We start from the raw sequence: 26,258 nt of genomic DNA, 5'->3' as shown, positions 1-26,258 counted from the left end.
ATAATATTTAGGCAAAAAATATAAGGTAACGGTCAACGGCTATGAAGAACAGTTTAATTTTGAAAAACATAAGCTTCTTAGAAAACTTTGATCAACATTTAACATTGTTTCACATTCAGCAGATAAACATTTTCTTAAAGGCGTCGTAAAAAAAAAAGATTATCGCTTAGTTTTAATTTTTAAAATTTATTTTAAGCGACGTAAACGAAACCTTCCACCCCTAGCAGAGAAAATGGACTCCTCCGCCGGACATCCCCCACAAAGGTGAAACCAGCACACGACAGTCGCGGCAGAAGTAACGACGGTCGATTAGCCTCCCTTGAATGTTGACGTAGGAAGTTGAAACACCCCATTGAAAAACTCGCTGCGACTCGGCCAACAGCTCGCGAGTTGTGTGCATTGTTTGGTTGTTTAGTTTCTACCGAATGGTGGATCGAATACACTCCAGCTTAGAGATTCGTAAACTTTTGAATGTGAACTGTGTCAAGGATTTCTGTGCAGTGTTTTCTTCAGCCGTGTCGTGACCGTTAGCGTCGGTTTCCACCTGTGTGACTGCTAGCCTGGTGTGCCGCTCCGAACTTGGCTATACTTTCATTTTGTCAACAGGGGACTCTGATAAACATTTCGTTTTTTGTGTGTGGACTATTAATTAATTACATAATATTTTGACCATCGCAGTGGACACACAGCTAACAGATTACTGGTTTCGAGGTCAGTGTTGATTTGTAATTTGTATGTTGTGTTGTTTTTGTTACATTTTGTTGTTTTTATTACATTTTGAATACAAAATAGTAAATAGTTTAAATTTTAAATAGATTTATGCGAAATAATAAGAGTCTAAGACTACTCTAAGAGGTTAGGGCTTAGGCTTAAGCCTTAAGGCTTTGCCCGATTATCAGTATTATGAAATAAATACTATTAAATATAAATTAAATATATTTAAGAGTAAATTGAATAAGAACAATCGTTGTAAAATGCCCTAATAAGTAATTATTAATTATTATGACAAGGATATGCCAAATGACTAATGTGTGATGTTAATTATAATAATTCGTTTTATAATTAATTATTAATTAACCAGACTATGCCTATTATTAGAACTAGATCTAATACCTAATCACTAATCAGCAGTTAGTAATACAATTAACTGTGAACTTATCTATCTTTGATGATGTATTTTTAAAAATATCAAAGAACCAGAATAATGAGAATATTCAATATAGATCTAGATCTAGATTAGATCTAGAATACCAGTAAAAATAAGTGCGCCTATACGTATGTAAGTTAATTCCATTGCTTATAAAACCAGCATGCAGTCGACAGGCCTAGTTTAAAAGTAAACTGTTTTAATTTTGGATTTGTTGTCGGTTCAGATTTTAACAACGTAACAATATTGTGATCCTGTGTTTTGTTATCTATCCTCTATTCCCTCAGTTTTTCTGAACAATAAATTTGCTCGCACGCGGCTCGTGTTCTGTTAACAATCTAACCCTACACCTGCATAATTCATGTAAATATCAGTAAGCTAAGCCTTACCCAGGGGAAAGTGTTGAATATTGAATAAACGGGAGATTTACGGTAAATCTCCTGAAAAAAACGGTTTTGTGTGGTTTAATGTTCTGTTAAAACCAATTTATGTAAGCCACAAACATTTTTAATCCCTAGTTTTAGTTTCTTCATGTTCATTTAATTATTTATTTATTATTAAATAAAAATTGGAATACGTCTTGTTATTTCAGCACATAGATCTACGTTATCTGTTGTGTTTTTAACTTTGTCTCACCATATAGATCTAGATCTAGACTCTTTTATTTAATAGGTCTAGAGATCTATATACGTTTACAATTTATAAAGCCCTGCAATTTTCTGTTTCTCAGACTACGTCTAGAAACCTAAATATAAACTCTTCCTTTCCAAACTAGAGAGGCTAGATCTAGATCTAACCTTAGACTTTCTGATAGAGCCAGTACCAAAGCCGAGAGAGTACTAGAATCTAAAACCGGTGCGTTAGTCGACAGTGGCGTACGTCAGTGTTGAATTAGATAAAGCTCTCGACGAGTCCTCGGTCGTGTTTTTAGTTTGGTGAAGTTTTGTTTACAGGCGGTTCAGTACGTCCCCAAAATACGGGACAGTCAGATAACACATGTGCTGACACGAGGGGGCTAGATAGCACGCTCTGTTTGTTTACCGGAAAGTGTGTTATTGTATTGCGTGTCTCATTCGTGTGTGTTTTGGTATAATGTGTCTCAGTTGTTTGTGGGATTAGTGTCTTATCTATGTGTGGGTGTTTTGTTTCAGTGGAGCATGTCTTAGTATTTTGTTAAGTATTAGTGTAATGTGTCGTCTTAGTATAGTGTAGTGTGTCTTGGTAAAGTGTCTTAGTGCAGTGTGTCTTAGCATAGCCTTGTGTTCACAGTGTCTAAATATAGTAGACACAGTTCATGTGTCTAAATTTAGTCGCAGACTGTGCTGTACTGTATTGTTGTCATTGTGTGTCTACTAATATAGTGTCTATGTAATGTGACGTTGTGCTGTGACGTAGTATTGTGACGTTGCATTGTGACGTCACGTCTAACTATCGTGTATCTAGTCATAGCGTGTGAAATTCTAGCGATCCGAACTATAGATCTACGTCCTGTGTGTAATCTACGAGGGTGTTGTCCCCTAGCCCTTTCTTCCAACTCAAACCACCAATTAAAAAAAAAATCTTCCCATTATTTATTTTGTGTGTTCAAAACTAGGTCAAGATGTCTTGTGCAGGTGTTTTCCCCAGGCTACCTGAAGTGACCTTGCTTGATGAAGTCACAGGTGTCTGTGCGGCAGTTAATATTTACCAGCTGTGGCCAACACTTGGTGCTCGAGTAATTGATGCACTTTTTGTTGTGCTCAGTCAAGTGTAACCAATTGTGGTGTCACTGATGTGAATAATCAGTTACGTGTGCACAGTTTCGTTTGATAATACGGGGCGTGTATCTTCAGTCAATCAGTTTTTGTCTTTATTGTACTTGTACACAAATATTTCATATTTTTTGTACAAACAATATCACCGTTATATAGCTGCACTAAATCATTTGATATAACTTTTTATAGCTCATGTAAATAGATACCAATTTTTATATAGCGCTAGTAAATAAACTGATACTACATTTTTATGATATGAATCTAGTTAATAAATTATTAACGTTTATAGCTAAGCCTAATTGACTTTTATACGATAAAAAAGTAAAGTGAAATACGCGTACATATAGATGCTAGTGGTTCAACGACGATGTTTGTGAAGTTGGGTGTGGAGAGAGGGTTTTATCAATGTTTGTATAGAAGAAATAATCTGCCGACTGGTGCTAAAAATAGATGTTATGGAACTAGCGTGAAATTATCGCTAAAGGTTCGATTGATTTGTGTGCAACACGGCTCGTCATCGACTGCCGTGATGTGTGCAGCACTTGTAGGCCATGATGTGTGCAGCACTTGTAGGCCATGATGTGTGCAACAACCAGCATTTGTAGGCCATGATGTGTGCAGCACTTGTAGGCCATGATGTGTGCAGTACTTGTAGGCCATGATGTGTGCAGCACTTGTAGGCCATGATGTGTGCAGCACTTGTAGGCCATGATGTGTGCAGCACTTGTATGCCATGATGTGTGCAGCATTTGTAGGCCATGATGTGTGCAGCACTTTACATCACAACTAGGTCATGATGTGTGCAGCACTTGTAGGCCATGATGTGTGCAGCATTTGTAGGCCATGATGTGTGCAGCACTTGTAGGCCATGATGTGTGCAGCACTTGTAGGCCATGATGTGTGCAGCACTTGTAGGCCATGATGTGTGCAGCACTTGTAGGCCATGATGTGTGCAGCACTTGTAGGCCATGATGTGTGCAGCACTTGTAGGCCATGATGTGTGCAGCACCCAGCATTTATATGCCATGATGTGTGCAGCACTTGTAGGCCACGATTTGTGCAGCACCCAGCATTTATATGCCATGATGTGTGCAGCACTTGTAGGCCATGATGTGTGCAGCACCCAGCATTTATATGCCATGATGTGTGCAGCACTTGTAGGCCATGATGTGTGCAGCACTTGTAGGCCATGATGTGTGCAGCACTTGTAGGCCACGATTTGTGCAGCACCCAGCACTTTACATCACTATTAGGTCAAGATGTAAATACCATTTTTTAGGCAATGTGTGTAGCACTTTAATGATTTGATATTTGTAGGCTTCAATTTATATTTGCATGAACATTTGATTCCTGGCTACTGAGAAAAGGGATAAGACCAGAATAGTCCATGCTAAAATTCAGCTAGTGAAAATAAATAAAATGATCTTGTGAATGTGTGTATGTGTGTGTGTGTGGGGGGGGGGGGGGGGGGAGGCGGGAGCGGGATGTCCGTTTTAAGATTGTCATTAAAATGTAATTATACATAAATTATTCCAGTATTATTTTATTGGCTGAAATCGAATTACATATTTATTTTTGGCAGTATGAAATAAATATTTGGAGTATTTTGGAATATCGACACGAGTATTGTCCGTACACACCACAAACCGGGATTTGGTCGAGTGCCGGTATTTTGACGACTATTGTCAACAAAATGAGACCGCGATCTGTCAACACGACCCCCCCCCCCCCCACCATGTTTGGGGACACTTTCATTGTGTCGTCTGGTCAAACTCCAAACTCAACGGCCCAGGTTAAAAAAAAATGTAACGTCCATTTCTCCTGTTGGACTCATGTGCGGTGCTGGTGTGTGTTTTGTGAGACATGGAGAACGGACACAAAGAAATGTATTTGAGAAAAAAAATGGAACCCCCGAGGTGGGGTGGTGGCGGGGCGGAATGCAAAAAAAAATTGCAGCGGCTGATTATTGAAGAGCGGACGAGGTCTAAAACTCGTTGCCGCTCTACAAGTCTTTGTATTTTAACATGATGTGCGCCGGGAGGTGAAGGAAATATGGACGAGGTGATGCCGAGGGCGGAATTAAAGATGTGTGCAAACCGTATGAGTGAGAACAAAAAAAAAAGGATATAGTTGTCGATTTCGACGATGAACCGATTACAGAAATCTAGAGCATTGCTGGTCTGTCATCGCCCTGTTTGCAGAACCCAAGAGGGAATTCTCCAGCCGCCATTTCAACAAGAATATCCGGTGTTTTTGGCCATCTTATTTGATTAATCCACGTGTTTATAGGGCATGTTAATTTATATTAAAAAAAAGAATGATAATAATCATATTTCACATGTAACTGTGTTCTTATGCCTGTTGTCAAAACAGGAAATATTTTGGCGCGGCGGAACACGAGGGGATGTCGAGGGAGGCTAGAAGGAAATAACATTGTTTGACAGTGAGTGAAAGGGGAGAAAGAGGGAGTGGGTTAAAAAACAAGTTGAGTTATTCCTTTGTGCTTTCAGTTTTTTTTTTTGTTTTTTTTTGAGCGCAGACTCGGCTGTGGATTGTGCGGATATTTTATGTCCGTTTTAATTCGGTCTAATCTGTGGAAATATTAACCTGATGTGAACGTCTGCTGTAAAATAGGGGATCTGGTTATGTGCACTCACATGGGGGTTCAATATCTCACGGTTTACGATGTGTTAATAGTTTACCTTATGCAATACACACACACACACAAACACATACACATGACGTATAAGCATATATATATATATATATATATATATATATATATATATATATATATATATATATATATATATATATATATATATATATATATATATACATGGATATTCAATATTCTAAATGTATATAAGATATCTTTATAACACACACACAAATTTATATATATATATATATATATATATATATATATGCTGTATATACAGTGTAAAATCGAAAGCCCCAAGATCTACGTTTAGAGCACTGATCGTTTCAGAAACAACCTGACAATATTTACACTAAATTTGCCTTTCTAATTTTTTTTAGAACTCTCGATTGAAAGCCGTATCTCTGCTATAAATAATTTTAAGTTTTTGTTTTTTAAAAAAAATGGTGAAATCAAAGCCATTATTGATTAATTAATAAAGCACGCGATGAGAGCCGGGGAACTGGCTGGTGGTCAGGGGAACTAAATCATAAGGTGGGGGGGGGGGGGAGGCTGGGATAGGTAAGGGGCGTTAACTCTGTCTGATTGTTTCAAAAGTACGATTAGGATTTTTTCTAATGGGGTGTTTTAGTTTGTATTTTACTTCGCATACTTTTTTTTTTTTTTTTGTAATTTACAATTGTATCAAAAGTACGGTCGCGATTTTTTCTAATGGGGTATTGTAGTTTGTATTTTACTTTGCATACTTTATTTCTTTTGTGATTTACAAAGTTAAAAAAGTAAACTATAACTCTCTTCCCCCCCCCCCCCCCCCCATCCTACCCTGTAAAGCCCCATCAATCCGTCATTACCAGAAACCAGCAACACACGTTCTCTGCGGCAATGCCTAGGTCAGTTGTTTCCCTTTCATTCTCGTGCTGTCATTGATCTTTAATTTACAAAATTAGTGGCCCCAGACACGACTGCTAGGGTATCTTCTATTTCTAGTTCCTTTCGCTCTAGTGGATCTATCTGTTTATTCTTTTTAATTTTTTAAAATTTTCTGCTTTGTAAAAGATCAGCAACTCAGTATCTAAATAGCTTTAGTAGCTGTTGTTAATCAATTGTTATTTACTTATGTCAACGTTTTTTAAAATAATTAATTAATGTTCTAATTAGCAATGTAATACCATTCTCGGCGCTGCCGTCGTGTAAACATCGGCCTGGATTTAAAACTAAAAGATAAACAACAACACCGTTTACTCCAGTTCCCTCGACCGGTTGAGAGATCGACCATAATCTCGTCCTGTGTCCCCTCGATAAATGTCCATCATTAGACGAGAGAGGGAGACAGGAAAAAATAACTCTGCTTTCAATTGATTCTTTCAGTCTCAGCTCAACAGTTTGGAATCGATACTCGTAGATCCAGCTTACACGGCTTAAGTCCCATTTTTTTAAAAAAAATACATGACTTTAATTCTGTTTTTTTTAAAAAATGTAGACGACTAAGTCAGAATTGAAAGGGAGACGTCGATAATCAGTGGTTTTAGTTTGGGATGTAAAATAAAGAATTATTCACTACACTAGACCCTTTCTTATGTCTGACAGTGCAGTTTATTTTTACTATGGTTAAACATCTCACGTGCTAATGGCCACCCAGCTCCTGGATGCAATGGCCAAATAACTTATACCAAACTGCTTTGTACACACTGGCCTGCTGTTGTACATAGCTCCAAGCCTTTGCAAATTTTGGCCAAACATCAGCTGTACACAAACATCGTCTCTGTGGTAGCTTCTGTTACATCTCTGGAGAACTTTTAGAACACCTGTAGCCTTGGTCCACTGTAGCCCAGCATTGCTACACCACCAGCCCTTGTACACAGCTACTAAACAGCTCGTGTATACAACGACCAAACAGCCCTCAATATCACGACCAAACCAAGACCAAACAGTCTTCATACACAACGACCAAACAGCCCTGTACACAACGACCAAACAGGCCTGTACACAACGACCAAACAGCCCTGTACACAACGACCAAACAGCCCTGTACACAACGACCAAATAGGCCTGTACACAACGACCAAACAGCCCTGCACACAACGACCACCAGCCTTCTACACAATGTCCAAACCTCCCCTGTCAGCTACCCCCAAAGAACGGTCACGTGTCTCCCGTGTATCGACTGACCTGGACAGGGTGTAGATCTCCCGCATGACATTACGCCTGATTGATTATTGCCCTATCGATCTATTAAACAATACTTCCGCTGCCTCCCCCTTTCCCCCCTTTCTTCCATTACTTAGCTACGGTAAATATTCTCTTTATCTCCCTCGTTTATTTGCTTGGTTTATTTCGTAGCTTCGAGTAAAATCTTTCCATTTGACTGGTTGTTTTGTGAAAATAAAACGGCTACAAAAGACCGTTTTAATTAATTATTTACACTGTTCTGAAATTTTAATCGTACAGTCTGATTGTTAATTATTTTGATTATTTATTCCGTGTTGATTTTAAATAAATATTTACACCACTGGCGTGTTTACATCAGCAAAAAAAAAGTTTCTTTATTTATAAAAATGGTCAGCTCCGCCATTGTGTCATATTTTCTTCATCTTTTGTATCGTCCGGAGCTAATATTCTTTCAATACTCCCATCTAGCTATAGAAAACACCCGGATGTAAAAAAAAAATAAGCTCCCTTAGCTTTCACCTTTAATTCCATCTCCTCCCCCGCTCACCTCCCCCGTCTCAGCCTATAGCCATTCAAGCTGGCTTTTGTCCGCAGATTCGAGTTCTCGCGCCCCACAGGGCGGGTGGGGATCGGTGGTGAAATTGTCCCAATTTCCATTAACTTTTGTTAAACGTACACCGGGGCTACTATATAGCCGTTAACTGGGTATGATTCACCGCTTCTTTTGGCGAGAGGGGAGGGGGTCGGGGAGGCAGGGGACAGCCCTTCAATCCAAAGCTACTATTATACCAAATTATGTTTTTCCCTAACCTAGACAGTTTGGATCCTCTCCCCCCTCCCCACCTTCTATTCCTGCACAATTCAAACCTAGCATGCAGGTTATGTATGTTCTATTGTCGCCTCAACGGAAACTCGGGTTGGGATTCTCACCCTCTACCCGACACTCGGTTTAAAGCAATGCCGCGTCCTCTCGTGGTGTAATCTTACCCTGTCTCCCCCCTGCCCCAGCCTGTTCCCTGTTGAATGTTTGACAGCTCCATTCTGGCGACGCTTGTCGTTAAATAAATACTTACCTCTACTGTCACCGAGGCTATATCAGCTCGTGTGTCGTCTGGGTGAGACAGGAGAGTAAAAAATCTGGGCTGTTTATTTTTAAACACACGAACACGTCGCAGTGTTTTAAATACACGAACACATTGCAGTGTTTTAGTTTTAAACACACGAACACAGCTGTTATATTTTTAAACACACGAACACAATGCAGTGTTTTTTTATATTTAAACACACGAACACATCGCAGTGTGTTATTTTTAAACACACGAACACATTGCAGTGTTTTAAACACACGAACGCATTGCATTGTTTTATTTTTGAACACACGAACACATTGCAGTGTTTTATTTTTAAACACACGAACACATTGCAGTGTTTTATTTTTAAACACAAGAACCCAGCTCTGTTATATTTTTAAACATGGTAATTCCGTTTTTTTAAAATATTCAATACATTGAGTTAGTGAGGCGTTTAATTTTGACATGCTTCGACATTGGTGTTTTTTTTTTTTTTAAATTTAGGCCTAACACACTGACGCAGTTGTGTTATATTTAAACACACCAAGATATGTTGACAAGATAGGCCTATTGCTGTGTTTTTAAACACACCATTATAGGATAGTGTTTTATATCTAACATGCTGACAGTGTTGTGTAGACGTGGGGTGTAAGGGGGGGGGGGGGGATTTGGTTAAAAATAACTTATCTTACGCGATAACTAAGTTATCCTCTGCTTGTTTACTGTTGATGGGTGGGTAGCAAGGGCCAGATTTGACGCCACTGTTGGGATAGACGTACCCAGGCTTATAAAATTACCGGGGTATCTCGTTCCCATGGACGGCTGTCTTTTTTTGTTTTGGTGAACCGACATTTTATTAATTACTTTTTATAATGATTACTTTTTTTTCTCTCAAGTAACTAGACACTTTAGATTAGATGTTATTTTATGGTTGTAATTAAGAGGAATGTTAGAGATATTTTTTTTTCGTTTTAATGAAAATAAAAAATTAGAAATTATTCTTTCGTTTTAATAAAGAGGTATTTTTGAACTTATTTTATCGTTTTAATAAGTAGACATTGTATACATTATTTCATTGTCTTGATAAAGAAATATTAAGCTAAAATATCGAGAGGCCCACACTGTTTGAGCTTTAAGTTTTTATGCGATACATACTAAACACTCCCGGGGAAGGGAGCTGAAACATATGAGGGGGGGGGGGGTAGGCAGGGTTGGTGTAGCATTTCTTTGTATTTTGTAAAATAAATATAAATAAATGAGAATTTTCGTTCGAATTGGGGTCAGAATTATGGTAACTGGGGGTATACTTTGTGATGTCGTTTACAGAGGGGGGGGGGGTCTTCATTTTTTTATAAAGAAAGGGGAATACAAAGAAGGGGGAGGCAATAAGCCTGACGTCATTTTGAGCGGCTTCAGCACTTGCCGCCTGCAGGTTCTCACACCAAATCCAAGAGCCACTTCCACCCAACGATACCATGCCTTCTCTTGGACCACTGGCTCCTGACCGCCGGCCCCACTACTGGCCCCTGACCACCGACCCCTGACCCCCGGCCCCTGACCACTGGCCCCTGACCCCCGGCCCCTGACCACTGGCCCCTGACCTCCGGCTCCTGACCCCCGGCCCTGACCACTGGCCCCTGACCACCAGCTCCTGACCCCCGGCTCCTGACCCCCGGCCCCTGACCCCCGGCCCTGACCACTGGCCCCTGACCCCCGGCCCTGACCACTGGCCCCTGACCCCCGGCCCCTGACCACCGGCTCCTGACCCCCGGCCCCTGACCACTGGCCCCTGACCCCCGGCCCCTGACCACTGGCCCCTGACCCCCGGCCCTGACCACTGGCCCCTGACCTCCGGCTCCTGACCCCCGGCCCTGACCACTGGCCCCTGACCACCAGCTCCTGACCCCCGTCTCCTGACCCCCGGCCCCTGACCCCCGGCCCTGACCACTGGCCCCTGACCCCCGGCCCTGACCACTGGCCCCTGACCCCCGGCCCCTGACCACCGGCTCCTGACCACCGGCCCCTGACCACCAGCCCCTGACTACAGGCCCCTGACCACCGGCCCCTGACCACCGGCCCCTGACCACCGGCTCCTGACCACCAGCCCCTGACCACCAGCCCCTGACCACTGGCCCCTGACCCCCGGCCCCTGACCCCCGGCCCTGACCACTGGCCCCTGACCCCCGGCCCTGACCACTGGCCCCTGACCCCCGGCCCCTGACCACTGGCCCCACTACTGGCCCCTGACCCCCGGCCCCTGACCCCCGGCTCCTGACCACCGGCCCCTGACCACCGGCTCCTGACTACCAGCCCCTGACCACCAGCCCCTGACCACCAGCCCCTGACCACCGGCCCCTGACCACCGGCTCCTGACCACTGACCACCGGCTCCTGACCACTAGCCCCTGACCACCAGCCCCTGACCACCAGCCCCTGACCACCGGCCCTGACCACTGGCCCCTGACCCCCGGCTCCTGACCACTGGCTCCTGACCACCGGCCCCTGACCACCGGCCCCTGACCACCGGCCCTGACCACCAGCCCCTGACCACCGGCCCCTGACCACCGGCTCCTGACCACTGACCACCGGCTCCTGACCACCAGCCCCTGACCACCAGCCCCTGACCACCAGCCCCTGACCACCAGCCCCTGACCACCAGCCCCTGACCACCGGCCCCTGACCACCGGCTCCTGACCACTGACCACCGGCTCCTGACCACCAGCCCCTGACCACCAGCCCCTGACCACCAGCCCCTGACCACCGGCCCCTGACCACCGGCTCCTGACCACCGTCTAAAGCCAAACTGTCCCTGACGATAAACACAAGCCCCTGATACGACGTGGCGATGAGGGCCAAGCCAGCAGCACCCGTTTGACCCTTGTCCGGCTCTGACTAGAGATATAAATTGTCCCTGTCTTATTTCTGCCCGGTCTCAGATCATTTATCACGCGGGGTTTTGACAACATGTCAGCATGGACGTGTGTCTGTGTGTGCGTCTGTCTGTGTCGGAGTGTGTACGTCAGTATATGTGTGTGTTTTAATGTGGTTTTTGCGATGTGTTTGCGGCGGTGTGTGCCTGTCTGTGTTTCTGTGTGTGTAGCTGAACAGGTCTTTGATTGATCCTCTGAAGTGTCTAAAGTGTGTCGCTTAGTGTGTCTCTATGTATGCCCCTTGTTTTAGTTGCTTTGTATTTGTTGGTGCGTATGTGTTGGTGTATATTTATGTGTCTCTATGTGTTCCTCTTTTTGAGTTGGTTTGTATTTGTCGGTGTGTGATTGCGGGGTGTATACGCCGGCGTGTCTGTGTGCGTGTATGCGTCTGTGTTTATGTCTCTGTGTGTATGTGTCTATGTGTTATTGAATATGCCCCTGAAGTATATCCTTTTTTTTTGCGACAATACGTGTGGCTCTATGACTGTGTCTCTCTGTGTCCCTCCCTGTCCCTCCCTGTCCCTCCCTGCCTCTGTCTTTGTGTGTCGTCAGACGCGGTCCTGTCCACAAAAAGCATGTCTGCCCGACCACGACCTATTCACGTCAGCACATGTTCCACACACTGAACTTTATACCCCGAGCTTTACTCGCGCCGAGATCCCATCAGCAGCTCGAGACTTCTCGAGTGGTACGCGCGTGAGTCATTTCATCGACGCATGAAATTTAAAAGAAAATTATTATTCAATCAATGATCGATCAGGTGGTAATCTTTGTCTTAATAACACGCATTTCTTAACCTGGATCTCGCTGAGTCACGTGGTCCCGCGAGATGTCTCCCCCCCCCCACACACACACACGAGAATCGTTAATAGAACAGTTTGTTGTATGAATATTAAACAATGTCTTTATTGGAACAAATGTTGCAAACGACGGCCACTATTTGAGCTGGGGGCTGTAATTTTTTTTTACAGAATTAGGTCAAACCGCTACATTTGAACTTCTGTAATTTTAGAACCAGGCCATAGAATGCCAGTAAACGTTTTTGTAGTCCCATGCATGCAACTACTTTGTTTTGGAAATAAAGAAATTGTATAACGATATTATGTAATGCTGCATATTAAAATTGTATCGTGTGTTTTTGGTACTAAATGCATTAGCTGTTCTTAGTTGTTTTTTTTTTGTGTTTTGATGTATTCACTGCTCTTTGTGTTGTACTTTTGGTACTCGATGCGTCCTCGGCTAATGCACTTGGAAGGAGGGAAAAATCTGCCTACAAGATTTGACACTCAAGTGATCTTGTGAAATCTTGGCCTGTCAGCACTAATTATTCATTGCTTTTCCCTCATGGCTTTCCTCCCCTCACCATGGTATTCGTTTTTTCTGTTCAAGTGTGAAACATCTCGAGTAAGATATTACGTACAGATTTCTTGGGTGTCCGAGTGTGTATGTAGGTTTTTATGTTATCTGTGGGGTGTAAGAACAACGTCAGGATGGGTCCAGGGGTTAAATACGACCCGCCAGTCTTGTGAAGAACCGTTGCTTACTACATATGTGAGCTGTTTGTTTGGACTTATCAACGCCCTAGTTGTGTGGTCTTCAGCGCCTTATGGGTTGGACTTAAAGATGTCTTAGATTTGATGCAAATAAGCACCTCATTTTCCTGGTCCTTTTCTATCCTAGTCTAAAAAAAACCTCACTTACTGGACCCACCTAACCATCCCAGTCTAAAAATACTTCACTTACTGAACCCACCTAACCATCCCAGTATAAAAACACCTCACTTACTGGACCCACCTAACCATCATAGTCTAAAAATACATTACTTTCTTGACCCACCTAATCATCTCAGGCTTATAACATCTCACTTTCTGAGCCCACCAAGACTACCTCTAAAAACCCTTTTTACACTAACATCCATTTTTGATAGTTCATGCAGAAGGAAAAGGTGAACAGATGTCCCATTAGTCACGTGACGTTACCGAAGTGTTACATAACAAAGCCCCTGATTGCACGCGAGCCCTGCTGTAAAAGACCACCATAAACAACTGTTGTAAAACTGGAGACTATGGACGTCCGACATGGCACCAATCAGGCAGCTTATTCAAATAGAACAGACCACAGGCCATTTGAGGATTTCTTTACAGGAAACTTGCGTTGATCATTTAACGAGCTGTTGTTCGAGTAATAACTTTTTACTAAAGGGATGGTTTTATTTATGGCATCAGAATATTGAGATCATAATAAGAAAAAAATGAAAGAATTTTTTAAAGACATGGTTGGTATAGACTAGAGCAGATAAAGTAGTGGCTACAGAAACAAATAGTCTGTATTAACGTATGTATTATTTTTATTTTAAAGATACTTCTAAAAAAATGATCACACACAACAGTAAACGTCGACGGATCTTTTGACATTTGACCTTTGGCTTCTGAACGAACACTAATGTTTCTTCCTGTCCTTCACCTTTTGAGTCAGCAGCAAACACAAGAAGGATCTCTTCTCAAGGACACTAGTCAAGGTCAGACCACCGACCCAAAGGTCGCGCAATGCAATTAATGTGAGCCATGATTGGCTCAAGTGTCACCGTTACATAAGGGATCACTCTGGGTGTTTTTTTTTCTCCTGGTACTTCCAGAGTTCTCGTCCCTTCTACTGCATAATCTGAGCCTACGCACTGTATAACTCCCAGCGTTCGTACGCAGTCTGGAAAAAGTCTGGAATTTCATATACAAAAAGTAGTACGAACCCTGAACTCCTTACTCTATCCGGACTACGTGTTGCCTATTTTTAACGATTCTTTTAACCGTCATCTAAAATATATATTTCATTTTTATTTAGGTTATCGAATACTATCGAACCGAACCAGGCGGTAGGATAATAATGGGAGAGAAAAAAATATTAATTAGCCATCACATTTTTTTATTAGCTGGCCCAGCGCGACCATGTTGTGACGTCATTGGCGGGAAATGATTGTATGATTGTTCCCGCCATAAAGAAACGTCGATGTTGTGTGTCAGTTCAACTTTATTGACCACGTTTTTCCCCCAGACAAGTGAATTCGCAAAAACTGAACAATATACCGTGGGTATACCGCGTGTTTCGGTGGTGATTAATTATCGTGGTAATTAACTGTAGTTGACTGCGTTCGGAAGTTAATTGACGTCATGGCTTGAACCAGGTGTCTAACGTCATGTATGACGGGTTAGGTTTAGGGTTATATAGGTGTGGTATCGGATGGGTTAGGTGTAGGTTTAGGATTGGGTGGGGTGTTGGGCGGATTAGGTTTAGGGTTGGACGGATTAGGGTTAGTTAGCTGTGGAGTTAGGTTAGGTGTAGGGTTGATCAGGTTAGATGTTGGACGGGTTTGTTGTAGGGTTGGTTGTAGGGTTGATTGCGCTACGGCAAGGACAGACAGAATGTTCTATGTTGTCAGGGTTGACCTGACGGGTTGGTCTAACATGTTGGTGGTGCATGTCGGATGACTCAGCATATAACCAACAAACGCGATGGATCGTATATGAGCCATGGCTACGTTAATCCTCAATTTAACAACGAAGACGACAGATAAAAGGTGACGGCGTGTTCTGGTAGGAGTGAGCACAATTGCTAACCCGAAAGTTCCGAGTTTGGGCCCCGGTGGACGCGACCCGTTAGTTATGGACAACCACACACCTAAAAAAAGGAAAATCTGAAATTTAAAAAAAAAAATTATGAACTAAAGCTATGGAAGCACCTCCAGAAATAAAATCAGCCTGAAGTCGGAGTCACTTGACTCAATGTTGACACATAATCATGTTGGAGGAAATTCCCTCCGATATAAAAAATTAAGAAGACATAAAGAATAAACACTACAGGAGCTTGTAGGGCCTATACTCGTCTTAAAAAAAACCCAGATTATTTATAGTTTTGGGTTTACCCGTATCAAGCATAACACATCACTTAGTTATCTCTCTAAAAAAAACTGTATTACTCAAAAGCTAGTTGTTTACAATTATTTAGTAGAATTATCCTAATCCCAACCCTAACCTTAATTTATAAGTATCTCGGTTCTGCTATCCTGGTTAGGAAAAAAAATCTTATAAAACTTAACCGTAAAGTCTTGTCTCTGGCTTAAGGCTGACCAATCAGCCTGATGTCCCACAGATTCTACTTCCACCCCACCCCTCTCCCGCCCTCGTCGTTTAAACGAGATTAAGCAACTGTTGAGTCTCCCGTACAGACCACGAGTTGGTCCGGGCCGTGTGGTCCCCTGCCCCACGGCAGGCTGGGATTGAATGGGTTCTCCTAACGTAATCCGCGGTCACAACCCACCGAGGCCGAGCGAGATGGAAGAAAAACACGAGGGCGAAATAGTCCAGCGTTAAACGGGTTGGGCGGGTAATAGGACGTTTTGGCCTGAAAATAACATTTCTTTTCAGGCACATTACCCAAGCCTTGCCCCTCATTGAGTCAAGTAATTGCTCGGGGGTGGGGGTTAGCCGTGGGGTGGGAAGAAGAGACCAACAAGTCAAAGTCCGGCAAGGCCGATAATCCCCAAATAGAGTCTAACTGCGGCGGGAATGAAACAATGATTGTCCAGATTTACAATGACCTTGCAGTGACCCTTGTAGTGACCCTTGCATGTGTCATGTGCAGGACATTAGCGAGCAATTTTTTTTGTCCGCTTGACGAGCCCCCTGTCGAGGGCCGTCTGGAGGGGGACTTAATTGAGTCTAAATGACATCCACATGACCGGTTTCCAATCACCGTCGGTGCTAGTCGCTCGTCGGATTGAGTTAGTTGGCTCGTGGAGAGAGCCCGTCGTGTCGGACTGAGGAAGTAGTACAGGGGTCATCGTGTCGGTGAGTGCACTTAAGCTCGTGCACTGAAACTGTGTACATTTAAATAATCTATAGGCCTATATATATATATATATATATATATATATATATATATATATATATATATATATATATATATATATATATATATATATATATATATATATGAATAATACTAATACATTTATTAACTTCTGGAAGCTAATAAACTAGTTCATAAGGGTTTGTATTAATTTGTTAACCAAGTGGCTAAAATATGTGCGAAGGGGAGAAGGGTGTCTCATATTTTTAAAATAGAATTTTACACGAACTAAGCTTGTTTAAAATTGATCTTGGTTTCTAAGTATACCAAAACCCCACACTGCGTGTAATTTAGGGTACTTGCGAATGCACATATATTACATACACGAATTCGCCAATTAGGCATGCACATATTTACTCGCCGAGTTCACGAGTCACGCGACAGTTGTGTAATTGAAGTAGTGTTAGGTTTAGCTTGCTGTGTGTGACTGAATGTCTGCGTGCTTCGTGTGTTTGACTGTGTGTGTGCGTTCATGTGTTTGTCTATATGTACTTTGTTCGTGCTTGTACATTTGTGTGTTATCTGCATGCTGTGTAAATGTGTACGTGAGTGTATATATGTTTGTGTATGTATGTGTGTGTATTTGTGAGTACAAACGTTCGGTGTAATGCACGTACACAATCCCTAGTACACCAAACTCTTACAATCAAACCCTGTGCCCCGAAAAGATTTGCAGCCACATTAAACCATTGTACCATTTGTCCTCGGGACTCCACAACACCCGTTAGGGCTCCCAAAATGGCACTAACTCGATTATTTCCAAGACGGCTGCAAATACGTCACGACCACATCGCCCCTCTTCTCCATGTACCCCCCCCCCCCACCCCTCCGGTGCCAACGTTTCTTGCATTGAAGTCAGTTAAAAAAAAACGTTTTATATCTGCCGATGGCGTCGTTGCCCCGGAAGTACAAAGGTCCTGTCCCCCTACTGAAATAAAATCATTCGGACATCAGCTGTGGGCCTTTTCATTACTGCCAACTGGCAGATTAGCATCCCATTTTCGCCAGGAGAAGAAAAAAAAAGTCCCCGTATCTTGATGTTCCCTCAGGTCAAATAGTCAGTTACCCTCGATCTAGTTTCGTCATCTCGCCCATCTTCTATCTCGCTAACCAATTTCTACTTCCAACAAAGCGAGCGAGGATTTTCGTTTCTGTGCATCCACGCGCGGGGAGGTAATCGCAGAAAATATTGAAAGTTTAGCAACAGGAAATTAAATAGATTTTACCAGAAAAAATATTAATGCAATTTTAAAAAGTAGTGCCGGAAGCCGTATTATTCGGAACTATATTTCGTCTACGGATATATCCCTCTTGAGTCGCTGCTCGGTCATAATATCCCGCAGCCATAGACGCCATGAAATGATGGCGAATTAAAACAAATTACCAGACATAATTGTTTTCTTATAAGACTTCCGGCGATAACGAGTACATTATCTTAACTCGGTATAACAAGCAGCAGCGCGCGGGATTAGGCGAGGGCCATTTAAAGAGAGCAGCATGAAAGCTGAGGTGGTTAATAAAACCGAGAGCACGGCGAGGTAGATATTTGAAGCTGTTAGGTGTGAGCCGATACGCTTGTAGTGTTGTCAGCGTTCGGTTAGAACAATGTTAGTTTTTATTTCATTTCTGTTCAACTTTGTTCTTTCGAAAATAAGGACGCAAATACAATACTTTAATAATTAGAGTTAATTCTATAAAACTTTATTATTAAAAAAAAAAAAGAAAATCAGATAAAAAAGTTTTAACAAAGCACACCTGATACGTCCATAAAAAAATATGAGAAAAGCAGTGCGCACGTCGTCCGACTTGTAACACTAATTTTTTAGGTAGTTTTCTGTCTTTGCGGTACTAATTGTGTAGACATTAATATATCCACCCAGCAGTGCTACATTGGAATTTTTACATGACAGAGAGATATGTATGTGATAAATGTTACCAGTTAGTTAGTATTGAGGGTTATGGTCTATGGATATCGCATACCCTAACTCGAGTCTAAAATTAAATTCTGAGCCGAACAAGTTTTGATTTTTCGATGACCGTGAACATTATTGATTTTAAAAGGATAACCACGAACTACTAGGTAATGTTATTTTTAGTGCATTGCTATCTATATCTATTTAAAGTGGTTTTCTACGTGTGTTGGAATTGAAAACTGTTTCATCATGATTTGAGATTTGTAAAGTTGTACTCCAGCTTTTATCTTATAGAACGTGGTTACGTAAATCTTTTTGAGACTGGGCTTAAATGTGTCAGGTCAAGCTGACCACTTGCCCAGCATGCCACATCAACTTCCTAACTAAAACCCTATCCCGTTAAGTGGGACTCGGAAATCTTAACCGCTGCTTGTTTTCTGGTAGGTTTCGTCTGCCTGTCCCGCTAATCAATAGCCCGGCGGTCTCAGCCAGGCGCGCCAGTGTAACTGGTCGTTGATGATCATTGACCGTTGAAATATCGACCGGTCGCTGGTCTGGTTCGACCGTCGTCTAACACCAGCTGTTTCTTTCACGTCCTTGTGGGGCCACATATGACGTCTTCATGAAGTCATCGGAAATTTTGAAAAAAAAATTGAAAAAAAAAATCTCTAAGTTCCAACCAAGTCAACGTATAAGATACCACGTGCCGCGACCAATTAAGTTATAAAGGCGAATTTTTCTTTAACGACCTTTGATCGAATCCCGCATTTAGCTTCTTTTTATAATTTTTTTTTATGACAAACTCATAAACACGTCGCGTCTTTTCTCCCGCTCCAATCAACGCTCGTGCCCGCCTCGGCGACAGGAAAACTCACTCGTGCCTTTGTCTCCATCTCGCGTTGAGTCACGGTGGCTCCAAGTGAGCAGCATAACGTTACATCACCGCGCACGTGACGCCGAGTCGATCCGGTCGACTGGAAATCGTAGGTCACGTGAGCATCCCACAGAAGTGGATTTTTTTTTAATGAAAGAAAAAAAAAGTTGATTGGCACATCTTTGTTCGGTGTGTGTCGGAGCATTGCATGATGGGCCAGGGGCTGATTGGCTCAGGTAGCCGGTCACAGTAGACCCAACGGGCTTAGGCCCGTTAGCTGACACGGGCTTTATGCCAGCTCAATGGGCAGCCCATTGTGGCCGTCCAGTGTTGGGACAATAGCTTCAATTACATTACTAGTATCAGTGGATCTCAATCTGATTGCGTCAGGTTGCCGCGATCTCTGGATTACCGCGCCAACTATATATATGTATATATATATATATATATATATATATATATATATATATATATATATATATTGGATAACTGGACTAGTATTGTAGGTCACCAACAGATTGACAAAAGTCAGGATCTCGACTTGAATGTTTTGAACGTCGCAGCCCCCACCCTGCTCTAATCATCAACCGACGGCAGTGAGTGTGTGGGAGGGGGAGAGGGAAGGGGGGCTTTAAGGCGTCTGGTCATTCTGCTGGTCATACAATTAATGCCATTTGTATGCCGTGTCCATAGAGACGGATGGAACCCAGCCCTGCTTTATATCACGACATGCCTCGGGTAGTCCAACAGTGGGGGGGGGGGGGGGGGGGGGGTGGAGTCTCGGTATAATGAGGATTTGGTTAGGAATGTTTTTAACGACCACTCGACAGGACACTTATTACAGGGTTGGGTCTTTGGTCCCTTTTTCTGTAATTGTGGTTCAAGAGTTTTCTTATTATTTTAACAGACAAGAATTTTAGCTAGATGGCTACGACAAGGGTAAATCTATAATTTATCACTGGTTTTAATAGAACAGCCAGTCCCCTATTGCCCAAATAAACGGGTATATTCTATTTATGAATCCATTGAGTAGAAGTTTTCCTCCTGTAAGTCCGGATAAAATGTAACACTAGAATGAGTTCGTATGACCGTTTTTAACATGACCGCAAAAAGTTACTGACCATCCTTATCAACTGACCACTGGAAGATGTATACGTATTCAAAGCTACATATATGAATAGATGTAATGTATTCCCGCTCGCCCGTCCACCCTGGCTTGACCCCGGTGTAATTTCCATGCATAAACCAACAAGGCGTATGTCCGAAGTCGGGTCTGACATAAATAGCCAACATTCGGATATGGAAATATCGTCTTTTAATTTTTGTTTCCGTGTTGCTTTACCCACAATATTTTTCTTGGAACTCTTCTGTCCAGGATACTAGTGTGTGTTATATTTTGTATGTGTTTGTTGGACAACTGGACACTGGGTGAGGGTGGTCAAACAGGATTGAGCAACCAAACAATATCATATATATGTTGTGTATATTGTGTAAGCTATTGTTCGGGTATTTGTTCCTAGTATCCGCTCATGCTAGTTTCACGTCTTCCAATTGTTTTTATTAGTTTGGTTACGATTTACCACATTCCCTGGTCATTTCGAGTATGTTGGGCAGTTGGTCAACCCTTTGAACCTAATTTTTCTATGACATTTTGTGCCCAACATTTCCGTAACATTTTGTAGCCAACATTCGCACGATATTTTGTAGCTAACATTTCTACCACATTTTGTAGCTAACATCTCAATTATAATTAAGTGCAGTACATGTATGAGTAGTGTCACTTCAAAGAGAAAACTCTTACATAATCAAACACAAATCTTCAGATATTGACCTACCCTAGACAGACGTGAGACACGGATGCACCTGACCACTCCAGGTCATGCCACACGGGCGGTGTTTTGTTTTTTTTACCTGTACAACAACCACGCTAATCAGCACCACCGGTCACCCCCACCCCACCCCATCACCTTAAACGATCTCCGATAATGGGAGGAGGTCACTGTATTTGTTGAACGTTGCTTGTCTCCCCTGTATGTCAGGTCCAGACTACCGGGTCACTTGTCTTGGTTTGGGTGACTAACCCGACCGGACAGCGCATGCGTGCCCGTGCTTGCGCGCGCGTGCATGTGTTTATCTGTGTGTAAAAACTTGTGCGCACTAAATGACTGGAGTCACATATCTGTGCTTGTCGAGTCATGACTCGTATATACATAGGGTTACACGTATCTGTCTACCTTCTTCTCTCTCGACCTCCTCAACACATCTTCAATCTCCTGCTCACCACGCGTACAGTCTCTTGCGGTCTCCTACACACACCCGACGCCCATCCTTTTCTACTATACAACTCTATATCTTATTAACACACATACCCTTTACATAAATTACTTAAATTGTTCAGCACTTTATCACTTTAGTTCCCTATACGTAACAAAATGGTGTTTTAAAGAGCACCGCTATATATCCAACCCTAATACCATCTACTAAAACGTTTCATACTATTCCACCCCCAAAATGTCCAACCCCATCCCAACCCTAAAACACGCAACCCACACCTCCAAAAAGTCCAACCCCATCTCACCCCCGAAAATGTCCAACCCCATCCCACCCCCAAAATGTTCAACCTCATCCCACCCCCAAAATGTCCAACCCCATCTCATCCCCAAAATACCCCACCCCACCACACCCTAACCTGCCCAGCCTCCATCCCACCATTATAACCTCTCCCAACCCCCACCCCACCCACACATTACGTCATCGCTACCGGACACCTCTTTCATTATTATCTCAATCACCACCCCTCCCCACCCCATGCGCCCAGCGGTCAGCACCGCGGTAAGAACCCCCCCCCCCTCCCCCACCCAGCATTGATTTCACTCCCGCCCCCGCTAATTACGTTACACACCTGATGCCGCGACCATTACCGGACCCTGAGTGTCCACATTAGAACAAGTCCTCTGGTCAGTCTTCAATGCCCTGACCGCTGCTTGATTCGGTTCCTGGAGAGTGCACGCGCGAAACATCCGGGTAATTCTTCTCTGGAAATTGTTGCCTGGAGACCCGGAACTACCCACGTGGGGCATAAAACAGCCAATCACAAAGCAGACGAACACGTAATGATTCTGCTGTTAGATGCGTTCAATTTGTCTGCGGTTTTGGTGTTGGTCTGCTTGTTGACTGATGTCTGTCTGAGTCTGTGGTTATTGTCTGGGTCTAGTCTTACCTTTATACTGCAGCGGTATATTGATCTACCCGAGACAAACTCAAATACAAGGGCTATAGAAAGTAACAACTAACAACACGTTTTATGTAGTTTGAACTTGACATAAATTTATATTGTCCTAGTTAACGTTACGTTCGGATGATATAAAATAGTAGTTTCTGGTAGTTAAACAATGAATATGATGAAAAGAAATATTTTTTTAGAATTGTTTTTTCCTACATAACAAAGAGAACGTCGAGACTGTCGTCTTTGTTCTTTTTTTTCTTCTTTGGGGTTCTTTTACAGATATCTTGTCTGTGTTCTACTGTGTGGTGTCGGGGTTTAAAGATGTGTGGGTCAAGGGTTTAAAGATGTGAGGTTCATGGGTTTAAAGATGTGTGATGTCGGGGTTTAAATATGTATGGGTCAGGCGTTTAAAGTTGTGCGGGTGGGAGGGGGGCTTAAATATGTGTGGGTCAGGATCTTAAACCTGTGTGGGTCAGGATCTTAAAGCTGGCTTGGGTCAAGTCAGGATCTTAAACCTGTGTGGGTCAGGATCCTAAAGCTGGCGTGGGTCAGATCAGGATCTTAAAGCTGTGTGGGTCAGGATCTTAAAGCTGGCGTGGGCCAGGGTCTTGCAACTATTTGGAACATGAGCTTGAAGGTTAGGAGCCTGAAACTATTTAGGTCAGGGGCCCAGAGCTATTCACGGTTTAGCTGGCTGAGGGTGTAATTCCCGCCCTAAAAACGTGGCTGGTGCATCAGAGAAAAAAAAATAGTTGCTTCCATTTTCTTTATGCACTCATAGTCGCTATCCCGCCCCCACCCCGCCGGCACCCCCGCCAGGGGCCTGCACATTTTAATCTCTTTCTACACCGGCAAATCTGCTTTCTAATTATCGCCCCACCCCTGGCCTTAATTCCTTTAAACACAGTCTCCCCAATGAAGACCCCCGACCCCCCCTCCCCATTCTCGAAACTATCTCAAACATTCTCCCATCACCCTCCCCACCCCGTCCCCACTCCTTTTGTTTCTCAAACCACTTCCATTCTTCCCAACTGTTTGCTACATCCTCCACGCCAACGGCAGGATTGGATTGCTTCCCCCCTCAGCAGCGGGGCGCCGCCCTGGACAACTTGTTCGTTAAGACACAGGACTAGTGGGGGTCAGCACCGCATGGACGTGGTCAGCGCGCTCACTCTAGGATCTTTTGGTCAACATCTTATGCACGCCATCACTCGTAGGGTACACACAACATGGACGCGGTCAGTTTGGTCACTCTAGGATCTTTTGGCACATGCACGTGTTCAGCATGCTCACTATGACATCTTTTGGTCAACATCTTATGCACGCCATCACTCGTAGGGTCAACATCACATGCACGTGTCTCAGAAGTCTCGTGAAAATATCTATAAGGAATTCGGGCAAACGATCTATAGATTGTATGTCCCAGCCTTTGGCTCCTTTGTATGGTATCCATGTTGGTCAACTCACGTATACATTTGCAGTGTTTCTTTCAGACTTCATTGTCTGGGGGGGGGGGGGGCACTTGAAAGTTTCCGGGGAGTGGTGGAGCGGACACTGGTTAAGTGTATTTTTTCTATTTAAATTCTATTTCTTTAGATACTCCTGAAAGAAGCTGCAAATAGACAATATGGTCGGTCAGCTAATTAAGGACGCTTCCTACGACTTGCAGAACTTGATCTCAACGTGATCAGCTTGATACACGACCAACGGGGGGGGGGGGGGGGGGGGGTCAACATGGTCACCCTTAAAGACCTTGCCATGGACCTTACAGACCTCATAATGCAAGGTCCACTGATGGTGCGGTCAGCACCTCAATGACAAGGTCAATAAATCTCCGAGTCCTTGTCAAAGTTTTTTTCTTCAAGTTTTCTTCGGTTTCCACCCTCGTCACGTGACCGTAATCAAGAACACAAGTGAATACATTTTTTTTTCTCTCGCCTAGTTCTCGGGGCTATGGCCATTGTCAGGGGTAATTACGTCCCTTTACGAGTTCTTTCCCTTTCACCCGGGCGTAATGGCCGCCGCGGAGAACAAGTTACCGTGGTCAACGGGACGATTTGAAATTCATCAGATACCGGCAATTATCTGTAGACCAGATACGTATTGAAACCCAGGGAATGGAGATCTTCTCGGGCGAGCTCTGGCGACTGCGGGCGATTGTCGCCACGATTTGCATTATCTACCGGGGACTGAGGGCTCCGGTTTTATTCTGATCCGTTTTAAAAAGTTAATTTCTCCTTTGGAAAAGTTAGGGTCGTACGGTAAACGTACTGATATGTCTGCTTCTTCGTTCTTAATTGTAACGTTGAACGGGATTATTATATATTACGTGTCAACATGATATGTGCCATATGCCCCGTTGACTCTGATTTCAGCCTGCTTTTCTTTAATGTTATATAAAGACATACTTGAAAAAATATAAACCGTTACTGAAGTAACTCTTACTCCGGTAAACGATACCTTTTGATGTCGGATAGACGATCCGCTGTTGAATATGCACTCATCCGAGGTTGATAGATTAAGCCCTCGATATTTATCTCCACCACATGCCTATGGTAATGATTGAAACAATATCAGATGGGGTAGAGTTACCCCGGGTAATCCCGCCCTCGTGGCCGTGCATGGGATCAGGACTAATTTTCCTCCCAAGGTCTCGCGCTGGGCTGGATTAGATGGGGGGTGGGTGCCAGCGTATCCCGGCCGAGGCGTGCGCGAGTATAAATTGCGTTATAAATAATTAACGTTGATGACATAAGAAGACACCCCCCGGTGTCACCCCGGGTCTTTCTTGTTGAAAATTACGGGGGGTGGCGGTGGGGGTTGGCGGATTGGGCGGGGGTGGCGATCGCGCGAGGTTTGAAGCGGATACTCTCGACGCGATGTTTTTAATAATTCACTAACTGGCCTGTTTGTTTGAGGATATTTCCATAGAGAAACTGCAGACGACACCAAGAATTCATGCATACATTAGCGAGCTGGTTTTTTTGGGAGGTTTGTGTTTGAGTTGCAACGTGGTGGTTTTTGGGTTCATTCAGATATAAGAGTGCTGTTTTTTGCAGTGCGTATACCAGAGTTTCTTTCAGGCATCTCGTTGGAGTGGGTAACACTGAGCGTCATGTTTTTTGCAGTATGTAGCTTCGTGTTGTTTTTTTAACCAGTGCAGGTATAATTTGTATAAATGTCTATGTGTTGCATTCGTTGAATTGGTACTTGAAGCTGTTTGTCTTCAATACTCTGGCCATAATCTTTGTTGGCCTCTGAATCCATTAAGGCCATCCCCCTCGTGAAACTGAAAAATTTTGAATTTGTTTTAACCTCACACTATCTGGAGTAGTTGAACATTAACGATATGAGGATTTCGTCTTGACGATAATCTCGATTTTGATTTCTTAACGCTAATCCACTTGACCAACCACTTCGTGACGCAAATCTTCTTGACCATCAGATTTGTAACGCTAATTGTCTTGACCATCAGATTTTTGACGCTGCTTTGTCGATTGATTTACCCCTCCCCCTACTCCACCCCCACACCCTTATCAGCATGATGACACAAACTCACTCAGCTAAAAACGCAAACACACTAACACATTTAACAGTCCTTTTTTTTTTACA

The 26,258-nt window shown here is 43.2% G+C and overlaps 2 protein-coding genes across 6 annotated transcripts in view; one reads left to right on the top strand and one right to left on the bottom strand.

Moving 5' to 3' along the window:
* Positions 1 to 298: 298 nt before the first annotated feature.
* LOC131930417 (adhesion G protein-coupled receptor L3) overlaps positions 299 to 26,258 on the top strand; it is a 146,107-nt gene continuing 120,147 nt past the window's right edge. For all 5 annotated transcript variants that reach the window (XM_059286887.1, XM_059286884.1, XM_059286889.1 and 2 more), the window contains exon 1: positions 299 to 711. The gene's annotated coding sequence lies outside the window, so the exon portion shown is untranslated. The remainder of the gene's footprint in view (positions 712 to 26,258) is intronic.
* Positions 10,144 to 25,913, bottom strand: LOC131930416 (spidroin-1-like). Its single transcript, XM_059286883.1, has 3 exons — positions 25,857 to 25,913; positions 11,184 to 11,693; positions 10,144 to 11,073 (listed from the first exon to the last, which is right to left on the bottom strand). Exons 1-3 carry the CDS (start codon positions 25,911 to 25,913, stop codon positions 10,144 to 10,146), a joined length of 1,497 nt encoding a protein of 498 aa, XP_059142866.1.

The sequence above is a fragment of the Physella acuta genome, unplaced genomic scaffold, assembly GCF_028476545.2.
Source record: "Physella acuta isolate Inbredline_101_S28 unplaced genomic scaffold, ASM2847654v3 ptg001771l, whole genome shotgun sequence".
Taxonomy (NCBI): Eukaryota; Metazoa; Mollusca; class Gastropoda; family Physidae; genus Physella; species Physella acuta.
Note: the sequence above shows the minus strand (reverse complement) of the source record. Positions and strands in the feature narration are given on the sequence as shown.